This window comes from Phalacrocorax carbo, chromosome 6 (assembly GCF_963921805.1).
Source record: "Phalacrocorax carbo chromosome 6, bPhaCar2.1, whole genome shotgun sequence".
Taxonomy (NCBI): Eukaryota; Metazoa; Chordata; class Aves; order Suliformes; family Phalacrocoracidae; genus Phalacrocorax; species Phalacrocorax carbo.
In genome coordinates, this window is record NC_087518.1 from 36,006,132 (window position 1) to 36,028,648 (window position 22,517).

General features: G+C 52.1%; 2 protein-coding genes across 3 annotated transcripts; one reads left to right on the forward strand and one right to left on the reverse strand.

Annotated features, from left to right (window-relative positions):
- The first annotated feature begins 510 nt into the window (after window positions 1–510).
- Window positions 511–14,017, forward strand: RGS5 (regulator of G protein signaling 5). The gene is made up of 5 exons (XM_009507669.2): window positions 511–643; window positions 6,361–6,471; window positions 9,158–9,219; window positions 9,337–9,503; window positions 10,022–14,017. Exons 1-5 carry the CDS (start codon window positions 600–602, stop codon window positions 10,181–10,183), a joined length of 546 nt encoding a protein of 181 aa, XP_009505964.1. The 5' UTR covers window positions 511–599; the 3' UTR covers window positions 10,184–14,017.
- Window positions 14,018–14,805: 788 nt separating this feature from the next.
- Window positions 14,806–22,001, reverse strand: RGS4 (regulator of G protein signaling 4). 2 transcript variants are annotated; one of them, XM_009507670.2, is made up of 5 exons: window positions 21,825–22,001; window positions 19,145–19,249; window positions 18,171–18,232; window positions 17,243–17,409; window positions 14,806–16,712 (listed from the first exon to the last, which is right to left on the reverse strand). In XM_009507670.2, exons 1-5 carry the CDS (start codon window positions 21,866–21,868, stop codon window positions 16,461–16,463), a joined length of 630 nt encoding a protein of 209 aa, XP_009505965.1. In that variant the 5' UTR covers window positions 21,869–22,001; the 3' UTR covers window positions 14,806–16,460. The 2 variants fall into 2 exon arrangements, with proteins under 2 accessions (XP_009505965.1, XP_064310800.1); XM_064454730.1 differs by lacking the exon at window positions 17,243–17,409 and having other exon boundaries at window positions 16,509–16,712; window positions 21,825–21,966.
- Window positions 22,002–22,517: the final 516 nt, after the last annotated feature.

The window sequence follows — 22,517 nt, forward strand, 5'->3', positions numbered from 1 at the left end:
CTGGAACATTTGCTATGATTAAAAGATTTTTTTTTTTTAAGCTTCCATTAAAATGAATTTGTTCTGGAACAAAAGTCACTGTTACCCACAAGCTGATAACCACTGTTGAAGCTGTGGATATTTTGATGTTAGCCACAGCCTTTAAGTCAACAGCAGGACTTCTCCTAATACTTTTATTTTTATGAAAGTGATATTTTTCATTGAAAAAGCCCCTCACTTGAATGAAACATTTCTACCTGGCTCTTCTAAATACTGACCCAGAGCCCGACATATTATTAAGAGGAAACCCTGTGGGCTTTCTGAAGGCCCCCCAACAGCAGCTTGGCCCCTCCATTTTTATTACCTGATCTCACCCCAGAAAAAACACATTTTTCCCCCCATGTGAGCTTAGAGAGGAGAAAACAAGATCCAGAAGCTGCTGGGACTGAGGCCAGTTGCGGCGAGATGGACGGCATTGGTTACGGGACTGGCAGGGGTCCAGCTCCCAGCACTATATAGGCAGGAGAGGGGGGAGCTGGGCTGCAGATGGAGCTGCTGTTGCCTGCTTTAGCCATTGCTCACACTGTTCTTGTGGACGAGGAAGACTACAGCCTGCCAAGATGTGCAAAGGATTAGCAGCGCTGCCCCACACATGCCTAGAGAGGTGAGAGCGGACAGCCCGCGTGGGGATGCTGGGGTGCCTGTGTCCCTGCAGAGCTCTGCCAGGGGCAGCTGGGGGCACAAAGGCTTTTCATCCAGTACATCCCCTGATGGACATCTCTTATGGGAACTGGGATCACCCAGCTCTGAACTGGGAGGGAAGGCAGCCTTGGTGGTAGGGGCTCAGCGGGATGTTGCAAGTAGCTGGGACCCTTGTGGGGGGAAAATGCTTGATCCAGACCCAAAGTTTCCCCTTTGATTTGGGAACCTCTCTGCTGGGCCAGTCCAGGCTGCCCCAAACCCACCCCTCAACCTCAGCTGCTCACCTTTCTGGGCCTGGAGCCGGAGCATGTTGTCTTCAAACCTTAATGTTTGCAAAATATGGTGGGGAGGAAAAATGGAGGAAAGAGGTTGCTTTTCTGAAGTGAAAACAGCCCTGGCTCCAAAGTGCTTCAAAATCCTCTTTAACTGCCTGCGCCTCTCTTGCACGTGGATTAGCCAGCCCTGGCCCCTCTCACAAGGCTTGTCTCTGTGCAGAGTGCCTGCTCTGCCCTGCTCATAGCACCCATCCTCATCTTCATCCTCCTCCACCCCAGTGCTCACCTCAAAACCTGCCCCCGGTGGTGGTAGTGCTTCCCAGGCTGCTCTCACCCCTTAAGGGCCCAGGCAGGCTCCAGCCCCCAGCCCCCAGCCATTTCCATGCTAATTGAAAATGACCCCTCTTCTACTCCAGTGGATCTGGAAGGGCTTTGGAGGGGGTCTGCTGAGAAGCAGAGGTGCAAGGGGGGCCACAGCATCAGGCTGGGGCCTCCCTGTGGCAGTAGGGGCACTTGGTCCTTCACCCAAGGAGGAAACTTGGTAAAAGATTTTACACATGAATTACCAAGTAAGGATTTCCTCGCAGCTGCAAATACCTTAGTACTGGGTTAGCTCTGGAGAAGTCCCACTTCGCCAGCTAAAGCTGATGCTCCTTGCCTGAAAGCAAGGCAAATTCCCAGCACAGGCATGAACAGGAGCGTGGGTCTGTGACAATTTCTTTGCTTGAAATGTGCCCTTTGGCCATCCTCATGGCTCCATACTCACCTTGCCTGGTCTCCTGCAGCCTCCTGCACCATGGGCAGCGCTCTTCCAGGTGTGGGTGAACCACACCCTTACGCCCTGCTATTGCCTTTGTTGTCACTCTTCTGCTACTTCTAATGTTACATTGGTTTTTTTCACTGCTGCTATGCTGATGCTTTTCTGACCTCTGTTACACCTTCAAATCCTCACTCTTGAAAGGCTGCTTCGCTTACAGCCCACTGTTTTATACATGGAGTTAGGACTGGGTTTGTGCCATGTGCATTGTTTTATATTGCTTTTTGAGGAATTTCAACAGCCGCTTCACTGCCAGTCTCACGAGACCCTGCTGCAGTTCCTTACAACTGCCCCCCAAGTGCTGTACCCAGGTAGCACAGTATCTGCTGCTCAGCCCTTCTCCCCATGTGTGTGACATGTTTAACAGCATGCTCCTAGCCCATGTTCCCCTCTGACCGTCCCCACCGAGGAAAACACACCATGTCCCCTACATGTTGTGTGCTACCTTTCCCACGCTGTTATCCATGAGATGACCTTCCCCTCTGCAGCTGCCCTGGGGTCTGGAGAGCCCATCCAAGGTCTCCTGCAGACCCAAGGGGCTGGTACCCCCTGACTCTCCCCAAGGCATATGCTCACTGGCCTCCAGAGAAGGCCAAGGGGTTTGAAGGAATCTCTTCCTGCTGCCAGAGCTGCCTTGACTACTCTCCAATAGACCATATTTGTCCACGTGTCCACCATGGCTGTCTGATATAGCTGCCGCTGACATGCTCGTACAGTATCACACTTGCAGCTTTACAGCTTCTTGAATCCACCCTGGAGCCTTTTTCCCCTGAAGGGGCATTCCCTCTGGCACCTCCCTGTCCTCAGACACAGCAACAGCTTTAGCTTTCAGCTATAGCTTTAACTTCTTTGAGCTTCTTTTCTTTTATTTTTAAAGCTGGAGTCTCTCCTGGCCCTCCCCGGCAGCCTTCTTGCTCTTGCTGTGTTTGACAGAGCCCATATTTTCTTTAAATGCTTCTTGGAAGCTGTTTCTCAGACTTTTTCTTGGCTTGCTCCCATATGTTCTCACACTTAACCTTCCCGAGTTCACGGTCCTCTTGCTTTTTCTCACTCGGACATCGCTGGGGGCATTTTGAAGGGTGCCCTTCTGTTTATAACTGACTTTTTACCCTGCTGTTTAGCCTTTGCTGAAGTCTTGCTTGAAAGCTTGTAATACATCTGCTGGGAGACACCAGGATGATGTCTTTAAATAGTCCTTCCCTCCCACCAGCCAGCCTGCCTGCCTGCAAGAACTCAGCCCTCTGGCTGTCCTTTCTCGCTTCCTTTCAACAAGCTTCCTTATCTCTGCTATCTCCCCATATTTCATGAAGGCCCTACAGCTGAGGACTTGCTTGGGGTAGGGAGGTTCCCGCTACTGTCCCCACACTGGGACCTGTGGGGCTTCAGCAGGGTGGGCAGCTGCTGATGGTCCACCAACAGCCCCATGGGATGGAGCAGGACTGGAACCATCCGGGGAGCCCTATTAGGAGCAGCAGGCAGTGGAGCTGCAATATAGGTCCAACATCAAGCCAGGAGATCAGGCTAGGGAGAAGCCCACCTACAGCACAGCTAAAAGGAAGGTGGACTGAGGGCCAGCTTAAATGGAGCCCCCAGTTGTGGGCAGGTTATGGGGTTCACCTGGGGCTGCTCAGGATCATTAAGGCCCATTAGTGCCCTTTGAGCCCAACAGATGTTGGCTGTAAGTTACTATTAGAGGGAGGGAATTGGAGACCAAGATTTTGAACCAGGTCTGAGCATTATCTGGGACAGTGTTTGCTGCTGTGTGAAGCCACCATCGATTGCATCCAAATCTTGTATGTGTGTTGTCCCCACCTGCACCAGAGCAGCGAGGCTCCCAGGTCCTGCTCAGGCAGTGACAGAGTCCTGATCTTATCTTCCCACCTCCTTAGGTGTTGTGTGTTAGATATAGCTCTTGGTGCCCCTGCACTCTGCACAGCCTGTGTTTTCCGCCTGCCTGTTTGGGACCCCCTGGCATCCACTGCTCTTGCTTCAGAGGTGGGCGAGCCCCTTCACCCCTGCTCCTGCCAGATAAAACCCTCATGATGAGGCGCGTGGTCCAATTGCCTGGAGCGGACCCTCCCTAGTGCACAGCAGGCAGCACTGTGAGTGGGTCAGCCACAACAGCATCTCTGGCTCTGCCCTCTCAAGTGCAGGGCAGTGGCAGGGAGAGGGACCATGTGGCAGCTGGCGTTTCTGCTCAGCCTCTCTTTGAGGGATGCTCCCCGAGCCCATGTGTCCCCTTCCCTGCGGGGAGCAGTGGCCACAAGCACAGATATCATACCCCATGGGGGCTGTCATGCCCCATTAGCTTTCCTGGGGCACCCTCTGCACTCACCCATTGCTTCAGTGCTAACAGGGCTGCAGCTCCTGCTGCCTTTGCCCACTCCTCCTTGCTGCAGCTGTGCCATCCATGTGGGTTAGGGCTGTGCTGTGGGGGTCCCAGCACAGCAGTGCCAGCCTGCGGGTGCCAAGGGGCACCTGAGGCTCACAGGAGAGCCAGCCCCAGGCTTTGCGCATCAGGAGCTGGCTCAGAGCATTTATCTGTATTTTATTTACTTATTAGAGGGAATGGGACAAACTGTGCATGACAGCATCCCTGTCCCAGAGACACCTCAGTGCAGGGAGCGTGGGGACCTCATCACCCTTCACCTAAGGTCCTGGTCTTTCCAGGCAAGATGCAGATTTTCTCAGAAGCATGAGCAACACAAGCTGTCCCTGTAGCTGCTGACATTTCCATGAGAACAGTTGGATTTCTGGGTCTGCTCTGCTGCGTGCTGTACACCCGCTGCGGGTGGTCTGTGCAGGGCCAGGCTGGGCTGCTCGCTCCGGCTGGCCCTGCTGCCTACTCCCGCTCCTGTGCCGACCAACGCTGGCCTTGCTGGCCCCTGCCTACTCCTGTGCAAGTATAGCTGTTGGAGGCAGGTTTCCGCAGCAGAAGCAGGGGGCAGCTGATGGGGGAACAGAGCCCATGCCAGGTCTCAAAGTCACCCATGGGGGCTGGCAAAACACAGAGGGATTTTTACAGGGAGGGGAAAAAATTGAAGGAATGGAAACGAAATAGCAGACATAGCAAGGGAGTGATCATCCACAGAGGGCTTGTGAAAATAAACAGCAGAGAGAAGCACAATGAGCCCTGAGGCCGGGAATCTGGAGCCCAGCTTTGACAGCTGCGCTGTGGTGAAGGCACCCCTGTGGCAGTAAGCCTGGAAGTCACCAAATGCTGCTGTGCCACGAGTCCTGCCCTGCAAAGATGGGTGTGTGTCCATTTTCACCCCTTTATTTGTTCAGTCTTACACAGAACACCTGAGTTTTGTCTGCAAAATCTCAGCTTGTTCTTGCTGCCAACATTGAGCTGCAGCAGTGGGGAGCCTCCTTGGTGGCTCTGGATGCTCAGGACCATGTTGCAAGTCATATTGAAAAAAAGGGCACATTTTGGGAGATGGCTGGACCTGGTCTCAAGACCCAGGACCCTCCTTGTCTATGTATCCTCCACATGGATGAAGGGTGAAAGATGAAGGATAAAACTCCATTGCTAGTCAAACCTATTTCACCTCCTGAAACCCTTCTTCCCCCTCTGCCCAGGGAAAGTAGCACCCAAGAGTTACCTGTTTGCAGGACCCTTCCCATTGCAGATATAAGGCTTATATATTACTTAGGTGTGAGCAGAGAAACCTCAAGCACTAGCAGAAAGTGTGGTGGGTTGTTGGCAGCATGTATTTCTGGAGGTCCCTGACAGGGCAATAGAAAAATAATACAATCCTAATAAAAGTGCCTAAAGAGGAGGACGCTCCCATCCATGAATGCTTGGGAAGATCAGGGGTGGGCACAGATCACACCAAGGAGTGTTTCACTCTGATTTTGGCAAGTATAGATGTGCATGCTAACCTGTGTGTTAGCAATAGCATCCCCTGGGACAGGGAGCATTTTGGCTGCGTGGCATGAACGTGCTTGGCAGCAGAGTGCAGGGCTCGGGGTCTGCACCATGTGTCACTGGAGGCAGAGGCAGTGCCCTCAGAAAGCTCAGGGGACATGATGAGGAGAGTTTCCTGCTCCCTCTAGCTGCAGACCAGGACCTGAGGAGGGCATCGTGCTCCGGAGGCCATTGGTGTTGTGGGGCTGGTGGGTGCAATGTGGGATAGGGCTCAGAGCGGGGCAGGTGCTGCCATGCAGACCACTGCAGAACCCTGCACAGCCTCCTCTCCAAATGGAGCCCCTTCGGCTCCTCACCAGTGTTTCCTCGGAGCACATCACTATAGAAACTGAGTGCTGCACACATATCCCCTAATTCATCCTCAGAGCAGCCCACCAGCTCCACTGATACAATTATCCTGGCCACAGATGGGGACAAAGCAGACAGATTGAGATCAAGAGCTGCTGCTAATTCTGAGTGCCCAGCTTGAAATGCCTCAGCCAGGTGCCTTTACAGCATTAGGGTCCATTTGTCTGTGCGTAATTAATTACACAGCTTTGTACCTCCCCAGCAGCAGGGCCAGGGACTGTGCTAGGGTCTATGTGGGTGCGGGGCAGGGACCATCCCAGCTGCCCCATCCCTCTGCCTGACCTGCTTCTGCTTGTCCCCTCCTGCAGGGCTAAGGAGATCAAGACCAAGCTGGGCACACTGCTCCAGAAGCCTGACTCGGCCATTGACTTTATCATCCCCTACCCAGAGAAGCCGGAGAAGCCACCCAAGGCCCAGAAGTGAGTACTGCACCAGGGCAGGCTGTGCTGGCCGTGCCTGGCTGGAGGGGTGGATGCGAGCCCTTTCGGGATGCAGAGGAGTTGAATTCCCTGCTGCAGAGTCCAGGGTGGGCGCAGCGGGTTTTACGTGCCAGGTGGCTCGTGGCACGCTCCTCGTGACCTGCCAGCTAGGTGTGGGCTCTGAGAGTTACATCAGGGCAGCATAAGACGTGTCAGGCAATACAGCTTTATGAAAACCAGATTTCCCACAGAAACTCAATTTACTTTGATGAGATTTCACATTCATTCAATAAAGGTTTTGCCAGAGGCATATGGCGCTGGGACTTCTCTGAGTCACCACCTCAGCCCAGAGGTGCCAGTCTTGCACATCCTGGTGGCTCTGGGGCGGCAGTGTATCCCTGAGCTGGGTGCACAGTCCCATGGTGTGATGCCTGGCTCTGGGCAGGTCTGTGATGATGGCGCCGTCCCACCTTATTGCCTTTGTCCTGAGCCTCTGCTCTCCAGCACTGAGCTGGTTTAATGACAAAGCAAAACAGAGGAGAAGCTAGAGAGGCAGATGGGCTGTGCCACAGGAGTAACAGTTCAAAGGAGATTAAATAAACCTTTAAAAGAAAGGTTAGCTTAAATCTAAAAGCAGGATGGCTTCCCAGACATAGGGTGATGGCCTTACCCAGGGTACCTCCAGCCCAGCCTCAGGAAGCTGAGCCGAGTACCTGAGTTGCTGCTTAGCTGCTCTTCTGCCACCTCTTAGCCCTGCTGCCATCAGATGTGGGTGACTCTCCTAGAGACACCTGCTCCTGCCCCAGGGAGCTGCTCCCTGTCCTTGAGCTGCACCCAGACCCACGCAGTGCTGGAGGACCCAGGTCTGATGACACCAAGACTATCTAACTTGCTGGAGGTAGGCAAGGCTGACTGACCCAGCCAGCTGTTCTCATGGCACTGGGAACAATGGCTCATCTTCAAGGGCTCGAGTAGCCATGTCTAAACTAAAACCAGGAGGGGCACATGCCCACTCTTCACAAGGCCAAGCCTCTCTTTCCACTTTAAAATAACAACTGCAGTGTGTGGGGACACTTGCTAGCGTGGTGCCTGCCCACTGCAGTGCTGCTCTGTGAGAGCTGCCTGGGTCAGGTAGGGCAGGCAGAGCCCTGGCAGGCAGCATGTTTTGCACTCAGTCACTGCTGTGCCCCGGATGCCTCTGCAAAGGAGACACATTTGTCCCCATTAGCTGTCCCTGCTGAAAGCCGGAGAACATCTTCACTCCCTGCTGGCTGGAGTTGTTTTTCTTCTGCACTGCACTGTTATACAGCCTCGGTATCACTCACCCGTCAGCATCTCGCTTTGCAGTTAGTATCATCCCTGGGACATTCAGCTAATGGAAAAGTGAATTTGGTAGTTTCCAGGAAATCTGGAATGTGTTGGGTCGCTGCAGCAATGCTCCCCCTCACCGGGGTTGCAAAGATACCTGGAAGGAACATGGGGGCAGGGAGGGCTTTTGATCCTTGATAGCAAGTGCAAATGCAATTCAAAGTCCAGAAAGAAAATTATCAGAGCCCCCATCATAGTCTTTACTGCTGGGTGCTGGCAGTTTGATAACTGAGGGCTGGATACCCTACCTGAGCAAGCCGTGTGTTTCTGCTGTTACCCTCTCCCTGCTGGAGCCACCCAGGCAGGGCAGCTGGGTGGAGCTAGGAGCACCCCAGCTCCTAGGTCTTTCTGCAGACCCACCACTGAAGCACCAAGGCCCCCAGGACCAGCAGGTTGTCCTGCCTGCTGCTCCCTCACCATACACAGGGATGCTCTGCTCGCCCAGATGGTTTCAGCCCTGACATGTGACCCTGTGGCAGCAAAACAAACCTGAGCTGCAGCACTGCCCACAGGGAGCAGGGCGGGTTGGCAGTGAGCCCAGTGCTCAGCAGCCTCGTAAGGCATCCTTTCCCCTCCAGCACTGAGCATCAGCTGAGGTGGGTAGAAGGGTGGGCAAGAGCCCTGTGCCTCAGGGCAGCTCAGTCAAACTCCTTGGGGCTTAAAAAAAAACCCCACAAACCACAAACAAAGACCCCACAACCTTCTTTACTCACATTGCAAGCATTGCAAAAAAAAAAAAAAAAAAAGAGAGGAAAAGCCACACATGAAAACCATGGAAGGAGGGAGCCGAGGCTGGTGTCCTGCCCCACTGCAGGGCATGGGATTGGGGTGGGAGGGCTGTGGGGATGGAGGGGTGCTGACCCCAGCCCTGGCAGCGCAGGGCTGGTAGGATCCGGCCCCGTCCACCCCTCCACAGTGGGGAGCATCCTTCCTCACCCCAGCAGAAAAGCATAGGGATGCTTCCCAGCTGCCTGCAGAGCCTCCACTCTGCCCTCCTGTACATGGGTGCTGGGGCAAGGAGGGGACCCATGGCTGAAGAGGGGACTCACTTTGTGGTTAAGCCATGTCTCTGCTGAAAACACAGGGGAATTAACTGGTCCTCACCTCCCCTGGCTCTCGGCTGTCCCCAGGAGGAGGGTACCCATGCTGTGATGCAGCGACATCTCCATTGCTCAACCATCACCCCTGCTCTGCAAGAGTCTCCACAGCTCGTTACTCCATTCCTCCACATTTTTAAAGTAATTATTTAAAAACCTACAGCCCAGACTAGGGCTGTGGGGTGAGCATGGGCTACCTGGGCTTTCATTACTCCCTTCAGGCCATCACCAGAGGAGGCTCTGCAGTGGCGTGATTCCCTGGAGAAACTCCTGCAAAACCCCTGTAAGTTCACATCCCCCTGTTGTCACATCCTCCCCATCCCATGTCCCACCTGGTGCTCAGTGAGAGCTCAGCCCCCTGTGACCCCCAGTGCTCAGCAAGGGCCTGTTCTCCCTGCAGATGGTCTCGCCAGCTTCCGCAGCTTCCTGCGCTCTGAGTTCAGTGAGGAGAACGTTGAGTTTTGGGTGGCCTGTGAGGACTATAAGAAAACCAAGTCCCCTATGAAGATGGCAGAGAAGGCCAAGAAGATCTACGAGGAGTTCATCCAGACCGAGGCAACCAAAGAGGTCAGTGGCTGCAGGGCAGGAGACTGTGCTGGGAGGGATGAGGCTGCTGCCCAGGTGGCCTCCATCCCAAAAGAGAGTGATGGCTGCAGGGCACCCTGTACCATGGCTGAGGGGATCAGAGGGCTGTACCCTTGGCAAGGGGCAACCCCATCCCCACAGGCTGTAATCCCACTCTTCGCAGCCCCAGTGCTCCTGTTCACACACTCAAGCCTCTGCTGGGCTGCCTCCTGCCACAGGCACATACCTGTCCCCTGCTCCAAACAGATGGCTTACATTAATCATAAGTGATTACAATCTATGGTAGCCCTCACCCCAGAGTTTCCTTTGCTGCAGGATAGACCTCATCTTTCTTCCATTACAGATTTGCCACCCATAATTCCCCCAGATAAGTGAACCTGCTTTGGTCCCTCCCCATAACCTCTGTGTGGCTATTGGTGGGACAGAGCAGTCAAGGGTAGATGCCATCACCCACCCCTTGCAAAGGCAGGATCCCCATCCCTCTTACACTCCCATCACAGGTGAACATCGACCACTTCACCAAGGCTGTGACCATGAAGAACCTGGTGGAACCATCACCAAGCAGCTTTGACATGGCCCAGAAGAGGATCTTTGCCCTGATGGAGAAAGACTCCCTGCCCAGATTTGTGCGGTCGGAGCTTTATCAGGAGTTAATCAAGTAGCAATGTGGCAGGGCTGTGCGAGGCATTCCCCACGGGTGGTCCCACTGCTTCTGTCTAAACACCTGCCCCTTCTCCTGCAGCCGCTTTGCTTTCTTGATACCACCCTAAAAGAGCACGCAGGGGCATTGCTAAACACCTTCCCCTGTGCTTTCAACTGCCAGATGGCCCGGTGTCTCCTCTCTTACAGTCTGTTTCCCCTCCCAAAAAAGACCAATTAGCAGAAACCCCTGGCGATCCTCCCTGGGTTTGGGACCCAGAAGGGCGGCGGAGCAGCCCCAGCCCCGCAGTGACTGGGAGCCACTCAGGCAGCTGGTGCATCGCTGGCACTATGGGGATCGGCTTTAGTCAGAGACTCTGAGGCACCATCTCTGTTGTCTTAGGACTTCTTAGGACATTCCAGTATTTCTTCCAATTTTGCCCATATTGCTGGTTTGCCCCAGGCTCTCTCCCTCCTCCTGGCTTCCCAGGGCATTGCTGAGGCTGCACAGGGCACCCTATGGGTTGTCCCCTCCCTGGCCAAGTCCAGCATGCCTGCAGCCCTGGGGTGCAGGGTGGGGCATGCCCACTGCGGAATCAGCGTCATCTTGTCTTCAGAAAGCAGCTGTCCAGCAGGCACAGTGATGGCTTATGGCAGGGACGGCTGTGTGGCAGAGCCAGGAGCAGCGCGTCCGTGTGCGGCAGTGTGCACCTGGCTGGCACAAGGGATGGGCCGAGCAAGCCTGCAGCACCACTCCACTTGGAGTCAGCTGTGAGACAGCCTGTTTGTTTCACACTGAAGACAGTAAAGAGGATAAAATGAGATCTGTTTGTTCAAAACACCGGGACTGTTTAGCAACCCAGACCTCCCGCTTGCTCCAGCCACTTGCATGATGTACTGAGCTCCCAGTCTGCAGCTTGTGCCTGTATCCCCAATGCCTATGCGCAGCCCTCAGCAGTGCTGATAGCTGGTGGTGTGCTTGGATTGTAGCTTTGGGTGTTGCTGCAGAGGTTTCTTGCTCCGGTTGCTTCTCTCTGCAGTAGGCATGCCAAAGCGATACTTCTGCACAAACTCAATCAAGGGGAATCAATTAGAGGAGGGAGGAAAATCATGCTGGGGAAAAAAAAGCTGCTAATTGCAACTGTTCAGATCCAATTAAAAAAAAACCCAACCAAAACCCAAAGACAAAACTATCATTGGAAATACGAAAAATAAACCCCTGTCTTCTTGAACAGATGACAAACTCTGCTGAGTTTGTGTAGCCTGCATCTCTCTCCTGTCTCCTCCTGTCTGCCTAGGACGTGTCTTTCCATCAGGCTGTCTCTTAAAAAGACCAGCTCTTTTTGAATGATTCAAAGCCAGCCCACTGTTCGCTACCAGAAGAAATCACATCTGAGGATGGGGCAAGGGCATACATGAAAGGTGGCTGGGGTCTCATTTCAGCCATGAGGTGAATGCAATGAACCTGTGCTCCGTGGGGCCTGGACATTTCGTCACTGTGATGGTTTCCTGGTGCAGCATCTGCAGGGCCGTGGCTTGCAATGAGCACGCTGCAGGGATCGAGCTGCCCAGCCAGCAACCCAACAAAATAAAAAGTGACAGTGCTCCCAGCAAGCAGCTTGGACCGGCCACCCCCGGCTGCTCAACCTCAACTGCAAGTCATAAGACTCCATCCAAAATACAGTAACATAAACAATGGGTTTGCCAGCCTCTTCAAGACTTTCAAAATCTGATCAAAACCCCATCAGCCCCAAATATTTACATGTTGTCACTATGGTTACGAAGAAAAATACATCCCGAGCTGCAATAAGCGAGCTTGTTTTCCAGGCAGGGATGGAGAGGCAGGGGAAGGACGGAGGCAGTCACAAACGTGACTTTTGTTTTCATCTGAAGCAAGTGGCCTGGGAAAGTCAGTGCTGGAGCGGCAGGTTGTGATGCTTGTGGGGCACTCCCCAGGGGTGAGCATGGCGGGCGGCTTGGGTGGCCCCAAAGAGCCCAAGGGAGCTCGCAAGCAGCAGGAGGGTCCTGTTGGAAGGGCACAGGACTACCCCTGGCAGCGCCCACTGCCCAGAGAGCGTGGGCAACAAGGGGAAGGCAGGAGCAAGGCTGAGCACTGGAGGGGGCGCTTGGCCAGCCCTTCTGCTGTAGGGTGCTCCCATCGCCTCTGCCCAGGCGCGGTCCCTGCACCCTCCTAACACCTCCACGAACTAATGTCAAGACAAGCGGGTTCAGCATGTTCAAGCTCCCTGTTCGCAGCATGACTCATAGAAATGCAAAACTAAACAGGCTTCCTTGCAAAAAGATCCAGATCTTTAATGTTCACTTAATCATTTGGCAGCTATTTCCAGATACTCTCACACATTTTATGGTTAAATGCCAACACTGGGATGCTGCTGGAGGCTGGCCTGCTGAGCACCATCAAAACCTGAGATGTCACTAGCTGCAACAGTGACGTGTGGGGCAGGGAGAAGGTGTCTCGGTATGCATGTGCTGAAAAGAAAGGTGGAGGCTGGATTCAGGAGAGGTGAAACAGCCCTATTGGAAATCCCTCCCCAGCTTGATTTCTGCTAAAATATTGGAGGCCTACTTTAGGGGATGAGCGAACAGGTGCCAGTGAGCTACCGAGTGGCCATGAAATGTGGCCCCTGAAATGTTTTGGAGCTCTTGGGAAGTTGTGTCTGTGTAGAAGGGTCCTTTGGCTAATTACTTGAGCAAGCTTGCCCTAAAAAGGTGGCAATGCCTGTACCCACCCCACGACCGAGCTTTCTGCAGGCCCAGAGGTATTTACTGTCAGGCTGATACCAACCATTATATTTCTGGTAGGAAATACTTCATGTATTTTATCACTCTTGCTCTCGTCAAATATGACATATGTATGAGCACTATACACATGACATTGTATATCTATATCTCTATAGACATCAACAGGTATACACAAACACATATATACATACTCTTAACACAGGAATCTGGATCCCCAGTAAGTGAGAGAGCCAAAAAGCAGAGTTTCTGGTTATTGTGTTTGGGATCTGTCACAGAAATGAGCATGTGTGGGTTTATTGTGGTGTCAGACCCTGTTGAGGGAAACCTTGGCCATCCGCTAGAGTGACCATGAAGGTGCATCTTCCAAAACATCCTCCAAAATCACACTGTGCCCGTGGCTGCTGGGTGCCCACAGCTGCAGCATGTCCTGGTGACTGAGCTGGTGCAGGAGGCAGGGCTCATGTCCTCCGAGGGACACCCATTCCCTGCCGTGGGGCAAGGCAACCCCACGCTGCAGCCGGGGTCCCTGGGGCACCAGGTGCTGCCTCCATGTCTCCCTGGCACCCACTCCCCACCACAGGGACATGAGGAGGAGGACTCCTTGCAGCTGCATCCCTCGAATTAATGCTGGGTATTATTTGCTGTGTGTTTTCTGGTTAGTTCAGTGACCTGGAGCCTCACACCTCAACAGCCACGGTGTGAATCACCCAGCTTTCCCCCGGATGCTGAGGCAGGGCTCTGCCAGTGCTGCCCTGTCCCAGCCCTGGGGCCTGCTGAAGCCTGTGAGGCAGCGGCAGGAGCTGCTTGCTGCCCATGGGGGGCTGAAGGTGTCCCAGGGCTCCCCCAGGCTCGCCCCAGTCCTTGGTCACTCCCCAGAGAATGCCGAATGCTGTGGCCAAGGGCCAGGGTGAGGTCAGGAGTGGGGATTGACTCTTCACACCTGCAGGCAGCTGGTTTTCAGTCTGACGTTCCCTGTGTGATGTCCACTAAAGATCTTCATGTGGGCCACTGGTGTGCACTGAGGGGCTGGTTGTGTTAACCCATATTCTTGTACGACTCAATAATCCACACATAAACATGTATTTCTGCTACTATCTCAATGGACTATTCATTTTATCTCTTTGCACTGGTGGTGTGGTGTTTCCTTGCTCTCTGCAGGGCACTCCCAAAACTTGTCCCCAAAAGCCCTGGCAAGACCAAAGGCCTCCAAGGGCTTTTGCTGCAACAGATGTGGTGGTTTCTCAGGAGACTGAAAAGGGAATAAAAATATCACCCCAGGATGCTGGTCCAGAGGAAACTCCCCAGCACCAGCATGGCACGGGCACCCCCAACCCCACTGCCTGGGTGCAGCCTCAGGCTTTGGCTCGCAGAGTTGCCTCGCACTGTGGTAGCACCTGCAGCACTTGCAGGGGCTGGGGCACAGCAAGAGCCAGCCCTGCTCACCCCCAGCCATGCCGCCTTTGAGCGGCAGCTCTGCACTCGCAGGGTTTGGGCCCAGGGACAGGTTGAGCTCTGAGCTAAAACGTGTTCCCCTCTGGAGCTCTGGGTGGGAAAACATTTGCAGCAAGGAGGTATTCCTTTATGTTCCTCCCTCCAAGGCTGTCAAAGGGGTGTCATGCTCACCCCAGCCCCTTGGCGAGGATGGGTTGCCTCTGTGCTGAGCTTGCTGTCAGGCACAGCATGGACCCCAAAAAGCCCAGCATCCCTCAGGCTCACAGTGCTGAGGGCATCTGAAGGTTATAATGGCTGTTTCATCTTTCTGTAATTTAAAACAACCTCTGAGTGAAGCCATTTGTAAAATCACTTTTTAGAGTAAGCTTGGCCAATGAATTGCATCACCATGCATTTTCTTTGGTTCACACAATGGCATTTTAGAATGGACTACTGCAAACATTTTTATTTAGAATGTATTCATCATTATTTAAATATCAATACAGTATTTGCAATAGTTATCAAGAGTTCCCAGTACCGGGGGAAAATAAAACATAGCCACATGCTTGGCTATATTCAGAGCTCTAGCAAGCCTCTCCATCTCTTAGCTGAACATGCAGGGGTGGTATATGTCAGTACAATCTAATAAATACAAAATAAAGCTAATGTCAAAAGAGGGCCTGGATATGCCTATGGGAGAACCACAGCCTCCTCCTGCCATGTCAAAACCCCGGTGTGAGAACTGTTGTCTGGGCTGGGATGCAGAGTGAGGAATACATGGTTGTCAGGGCCGCAATATCCAGCTAAGGAGGGACCAAAGGTTGGGGGAGAGTGTCACTGACAGCTCGGACAGCTCTGGACTGCTCGGAGCAGGCGGTCCCAGCTGCTGGCTGGCAATACCTGGTGCTGCAACCCAAGACAGCAAGCCCTGCGTCTATATCCCTTGCACCTCCAACTGCAGGTCAGTGTCAGTCCCAAAGCCCCCAGTAAAGGCCATATCTAACCGCAATGATTAAAAAGTAATTTGCCTTCTGGCAAGGCCCAGGAGCAGTAATGAGACTGACACCTTCCTCCTACCATCCTCAGGAAAAAGTGAGTCATGCTACTACTGAATTATAAACTCGCATAACATATAAAAAAAAAAAAAAAAGAAGGCATTTTCAAGTACACCCAGGCAGGGCCTTTCTTCCCAGCTGTTGTGGTAGTGGTCCTATTCCATTGCAAACTGCTGCATCCAAGCCAGGGCAGTCAAACCTGAATTCAGATGGCAGTCCCAGAGTTAGTAATATACACCTGCCAGTCTGGGAGAGAAGGAACACATTTCTTTTCTGCTCAGCTATGGTATTTAACCTGGGAGCGTGAAAGACACAATTAATAATATACAAAATAATGAACCTCCCCAAAAATAATAGCCTTGCCAGCCTAAACTAGAAGCTACAGAGGGAGAAGCACCCACTGGGGAGAGCTTCCCTGTGATTGTGGCTGTGATGGTTGAGGGAGGCTGTTTGTCTGAGTTTTGGTCTCCCTTCAAGAAAGTTCAGGGGCTCTTCCTATGTCTGATGACTGTAATGCAGCACAGCCTGAGTTCTGAGCAAATACTACTGAAAGCCCAGACATTCAGGAGCTATACAAACAGCTAAGGTCCAGAGCAAGTCCTTTTCGTCTAAGCTTTTGCTGATTAGAAAGGGGAGATCACTGTCCCCAATACTTGCCTTGGCTTCCTCTTTCCCCTGCTCCTTGCTAGGTGTCACACTGCAACATTGCACGTCTGGTCCCTTGGTGGGTAGTGCTGGGTCTGAGCACGTGCTCCGCAACCCCCTTCCTGGGCTTGCAGGGCTTGCCAGAAACACAGCAGACACGCAATGATTGCACCCAGCTTTCATGTCAGACACAGACTCCAGGTCTCCTATACCGGTGGAGTCAGAGGAGGGTTTGCTACACAAACTGAGCCTGGCTTGGGTTACAAATGCTGGCTGTTGCATGACATGGGATACAACTGGGACATTAGACAGCTATTGGAGACAGCTCTTTTGCTTCATGAGAATGAACGCTTTTGCTGCCGAATATTCTTGCGAGAGCCCAGCCCGCCCCTGCCTTGCTGCAGGTTCAGGCGCACTGAGAGATGATGTTCGAGTTGCAGTCTAAGGTGTGACTGTGGCTGCTTTTGCAGTTTTCGGGCCCGCAGCCAGCACCAGGTGGGCTCACCAAGTCCAGGTAGTAGTGGGACTTGAGGAAACGGCGGTAAGAATCCTTTTCCATGAGGGTGAATATTTTTCTCTGAGCCTCATCAAAGCAGGACAGTGTAGGCTCCAGCATATTGTGGCTCGTCTTCTCCCGTGTGCATGAATCCAGGTTCACCTGTGGGCCAAAGGGACAGCACAAGTCAAATCTGCCCCAGAATTGGCTAGCATAGGTAAAGAAAAATCCGAGTGTCTCTTCACCAAGTGGGTTTAAGCTGTCCTTGATGGGCAGTGGTAAGAAAAGGCCAATGGACACCCTGTAGCCTTGGCAGACTCTGTGCAGCTGTATACCAACATCTCTCTGCTGCCAGATGAACTGTCAGGGGAGACTGACACATATCCCTCTGGGATTCAACCAGCCCGAAAACTCAAACAACTGCACAGGAGCAGCTGGAACACTGGGAATCATAGTCCTCTTGGGCTTTGAGTGTGCACATGGGACGGCCACATGGTTGTAACTGAACCCACTTTCTCTCTATCCAAGTTTAATATGAAAGCAATAAAAATGACACCATTTGCTTGCTAACTAACAGAGAAGCAACATCCTTCTACTCTTGTGAAACTACCAGATCTCTACTTTCCTGTGCTGCTGGCTTGATTCAGGATTTAGGGCAATACCTTTGCTCAAGAAATGTTCTGTGCACATACCTCTTTTGTTGCCTGCACTGAGATGAACTCATCATAGATCTTTCTGGCCTTGGGGCTGAGCTTGGCTGGTGATTTGGTTTTCTTGTAGTCCTCACAACTGACCCAGAACTCGATGTTTTCCTCACTGTACTCAGATTTGAGAAAAGCACGGAAAGCAGCCAGTCCTCCTACAGATTGTTTAGAGGAAAACCAGATCAGGTAAGAGTGTGGGTTCCTGGACAGTCATACCCATGAATCCCAGCAAACAGCAATTCTGTGTTCTCCTTCCCAGAGCTGAATGAGCAGCTCCCCTGGGGACGGCTGCCTGCTTCCACGACAGTCGCTTGTGCATGCTGAGGGAGGCTGGAATTCAGACAGGCTCCATGGGGATGTCTCACAGTGGTCCTCAGCTGCCTGCTCCCCCACTGTGACCTTCAGTGGCTCAGCCAGGAAAACACAAGCAACTTGCGTGTTCCCAGGAGGCCCCAAGGAGACAGCCAACACACGCCACAAAGTTTCAGGCCATGGGAACAACATGAAGAAAACATTAAGGACATCAGTGTAGCCTGGAGCCAGCAGGAAGACAAAGTCTCCCATGGGCTCAGCTGCAAAGAGTTTCTCCACTTTTTGGTTCTTGTTTAACCCACTGTTAACTGTGTGCTGCAGTCTCACCCTCCCCTTGCACAGGGCTAAACCAGTTGCCTTCACAAAAGGGATGGCTCAGCAGTAGGTCATAAGTCCCACTCATGATACATTCGGATTGTCCCTTGGATCTGACCAAGAGCACCCTTCACCACCCCTCCCAAAGGCCTGTGTGGCCAAAGGAGCTGCTGTGTGCTGCTGAGAGATTTAAGATAATGTCCCATGCCCCCTCCGGGGGACTGCTCAGCACACACACTTAGCAGGCAGCACCCTCAACATCTCCAGCAGAAGGGCCCTCTTTACTTACTGTCATGATGGATCAAGTTTTCCAAAGAGTCTGCCCACTTTCTGACTTCCTCTTGGCTAACCCTAAAAGGAGACAAAGGCAGAAGCATAGGGAAGATTTAAGGGGAGTACAGAAAAGATAAATTTGGGTTTTTGCTCAGCACTGTTACAAAATCTCTTTCCCTGATTGTTGTAAGAGCATACACAAGAAGAGACCAAGAAGGAAATGTCTGCTTGCTTTTCACAGAGCCCTGGGGGTCCCAGATCTAACCTATGGAAATTCCAGTTTGCCATCCCCATCATCAGTCATGGGCTGGAAAGGATTTTTCCTGGAAAAACTGTTGGGGACTTTGAGTTTATTTTGGCTGCATCTCTTGATGGGGCATGGACCTGGGATCATTCTTACAGGCCATATCAGTGAACTCCAAAGAGCTGATTTCTTTAACCTCTCAGGGGAACAGTAGCTATGTGGAAGAGAGAGGGACGTGGGAACACATCCTGCATCCATTCCTCCTACCATAGCAGATAATCCTAGGGCTCATCTATTTCAGGAGCATACCTTGGCCTTTGGAGTCCTCCTTGGAAAGGACACCATCTACTTGGACCTCAGTGAGAGCAACTATAACCTGACAGGCTGCTCGCTCTGTTTTCTGTGCTGATATCTCTGTGCAGCTGTGTGGACCATTGCACAAATTCAACTCAAAGAGGGAGCGATGCTGATTCTGTGACATGTTAAGTCACACTGGGTCTTGTGATGGTGTTATTCCCCTGCGCAGGAGACTGCACAAGTCTTTCCATGTGTACATGCTTATTGAAGTGTGATTGGAAAATGGAAAGGGACTATCAATACCTGAGGACTATTGCCACACTAGATTCAAACACACAGGTGTTCAGGAGGTATTGGAAAACAGCAGCAGAAAGGCTAATGAAGTCTAGTGCAGTAAAAGAGTAAACATGTTGCAGCCAGCCTGGGTACATGGCAGCATCTGCTCTTACCTCTGGCTTGAAGATATTTTCTCCTTCTTGCCCTGGGAAGAGCTGTAGTCACAGGAGTCTGACTTCTGCAGCAAGAAGCCCAGACGATGCTTCATGTCTTTGGCACTAAAAGAAACAATTCAAGAACAAGATTAAGATAATGCATTACAACTCCCTCTGCAGCCTCCTCACCCGTAATAAGCTCCTTTAGCATTACTCAGTGACACAAATCCAGGTCATTGCTGGTGACTCCAGTGCTGGCTTTCCAGTCCTCACATAATGCACATTTCTGCTGCTAAACAAATACAACAAAGTTAAAGAAGTAATTTTTCGTGTTCAGCAGCACCGTTTTCTTGCTGAGAAGGTCATCAGCCTCAAGGCAGGGCTGGCAAAGGGGGAGAGGTTGCTGTTTTCCTACTGAAATATTGTGATAGGAAGGTGTCACTGTGCTGTAAATGTCTGATTTGCCCAGCTACCCGTGTCCAGTTCTTACATGCTTACTAACCATTTCCTGCAGCCCTTGCCGTCTCCCCACCTCATCACCCAGCTACAGGAGCAGCAGGGCAGTGCCAAGCCACCCACCAAGCAGCTGCCTGTGACACAGAGGGAAGGGGAGGAAGCAAAGGGCTTGGAGCAGGACCATGGGGTGAGATCAGAGGATGAGCCAGGAGCTTCACCACAACCAGTCCATGCTGACTGCAAGCTACTCCCTTGCTCCATGGTGAGCTCCTGTGAGAACGCATACTTAATTTTGTTCTGCTTTCCAGTGCGCTCAGGACAACAATTTCCTGACAGCAGCATCTAGATATGCAGCTGCTATTGGCCTCAGCATCCCTCTGGATTTCCATCCAGTTTAAGAATGAGGGGGTGGATAAATCAGTCCTGCTTGCTCAGGTGCGCAAGCCCTGCTGCAGGGTACAACAATAGCATAAGCAGGAAATTCTTCTGCGCCTTAGACCAGTGCCTGGAAAGGAGCAAGAGTTTGTGCCGCAGGGCTGAACTCCGGTAGCTCCTCAGCCTCCCAAGCACTGCTCTTTGCTCCAGCCGTAGCACCCTGTCAGCAGTCCTGGCCATATCTTATCTCACTGCTTGCTTGTCCTCATAAATGTTTCCTTAACAACTCCAGTACTAGGGTAAGAGCAAAGGAAACTCATAGCTTCTTTAGAGCAAGGTGTATGTGACCAGGCCCAACATCCAGGCCCTGCTCAGGCGGGCATCAGGTACTCTGCACTGCCAGACTCTGGATGTCTCGTGCTGCCATACTACCTGCTCCCAGAAGGAGGAGACCACTCAGATCTGCAGGAAGGCAGCAGCAGGAGAGAACAAGACACTGCTGCTTGCAGTGGGTTCTGCAGCTTTCTGGGAGAGAGGGATTTTCTTGGGAATCCTGGAGAGAAGTGGTTAAAAGGCATGGACTTTTTTTTTCTTTGCATTTTTTCAAATGTTCTTCTTCCCCCCCCAATCAAATGTTCCTGCAAATTGGGGGTAAAAGGTGTCAATATTTTTTCCTCACATTTTCAACACTTGTTTTCAAATCCACCATGAGCAGGGAACAACTTCTCCCGGACGGGAGCAGGCTGAGTCTCAGTTTCTATTTTCCTAACCCTTTCCCATTGCATGGCTACTGGGAAGCAGCCTCAGGACTGCTCCTGGTGGGATGAGTGGCCAGAAAGGTAGCACTGCACCATCAGAGACCTGTGCAGGTTTGCGTGGCCTGGATGAGCAGGGAGTTTTGTGGAGCCAGTGCCATTCTGGGTATCTGGGCCAGCCTGCTGGGGTCTCCAGGCCCTAGAGCACTTGAAAGTGAGGAACACCCCTCCAGGAGGGCTTGTGGCCACATGCAGGCATGGAGACCCTCTGATGCTGGGCTGTGGGACAGGCCATACCACCAAGTATCTCTGATGCTGGGCTGTGGGACAGGCCATACCACCAAGGGCACGGTTGTGGGGTGCACAGGCTCCGCGCTGCCAGCACTGGGACGCCTGGTCAGTACCGCACACTGGGGTGCAGCCAGATCATGCACCCATGGCAGTGGTACAGCTCAGCCCATCCTGACTGGCACTGCACAACAGGGGTACAGCCAGCCCCACGCCAGCACCATAGTGCTGCGCATCAGTGGTACAGCCTGACCTGGTCCCTCACCATCAGTACACCCCCAGGGGATACAGGCTGACCCCACACCGGCTGGTGCCGCATCCAGATCTGCGGTGCCCTGGGCTGGCCTGTATCCCCGCCCTGCCTGCTGGCGGCTGGGTCTCTGGTCCTGCCAGGCTGGGTTTCTGCATTTGGGATGTGTTTTGGGGAACAACTCTTATTTTTTTTTTATATCCTGTCTGCCTTGCTTCCTCCTCAAAAATCAAGAAAAGAAAATTCAGCAGAGAAAGAGGATTCAAAGGAGAAAAGGGGTGCAAAGCTTGCGGCAGAAGCAGATGACAGGAATATCAAAATATAGCAACGCTAAACGCTGCTTATTTTGCTGATGGGAAGGATGGGTTTAGAGTTCCAACAGCTCCGTACAAAACCTTCATGCAATTCTGCTTCTGACTAACAGAAAAAAAAGCCTGTAAGCAATCATTTGTATCTAATCTAACAAAAGAATCAGAGCCAAATCTGTCACTTCTGCTTCAGACACAAAGTGCAATACATCAGTATATCTCCAAACTAACAAGATCATTAACAGATGCTTGGAAATAAACAGTACCTTTTTAAGCAAGTGGCTGGCAGTGCAGCGAGTCCCTTGCACATCTTGCTCCCAAGGTCAGTTCTGTATTCCAGGAAAAACAACAACGCAGGAGGCTGCAGAGGCTGTGTGTGTATCCTTTGCTGTCTGCAGAATTCAGTCTCGTCTCTGAGCCAGCTGTGCTGCCTCGACTCTGTTTTATAGCCTAGCCCAGACAGCCCAGCAGCACTTGATGACCCAGTCAGAAGTCAGCACAGCAGCAGCACCCGTCCCCTTTCTGCCCACCCAAGAGGAAGAGGGTGACGTATAAGCCAAGACAAAGGAGTGAGTGAGATTGAAGACCTTACCAGAAATGAAGCTTGGTGTCTGGCTGCAGAGATAGATTCTTTTAAATGGGTGGAAAATGCTTCAGGGGCTTTCCTCTATTGCAGAAGGTGGAACAGTGCAGATAAAAGCTGGAGGAGATTTTCAGAGGGGCACAGACAGTAAAAAGGGTCAGAGAATCAATTCTGAGAAGTGACATAAGCTTTGCTGGTCCCTCTGTTCATTTTTCCCCTTCTATTTAAAGCAACCTGGGGAAAATAAGGGACAACAATTTTAAACACAAAATGTTCCCATAATCCCAACAAATGCAGAAACCAGAGCTCTAAGGATAAAAGAATGTAAATTCACCAGTAACTACCCAGGCAAATAAGACTGTCCTGTTTTATTCAA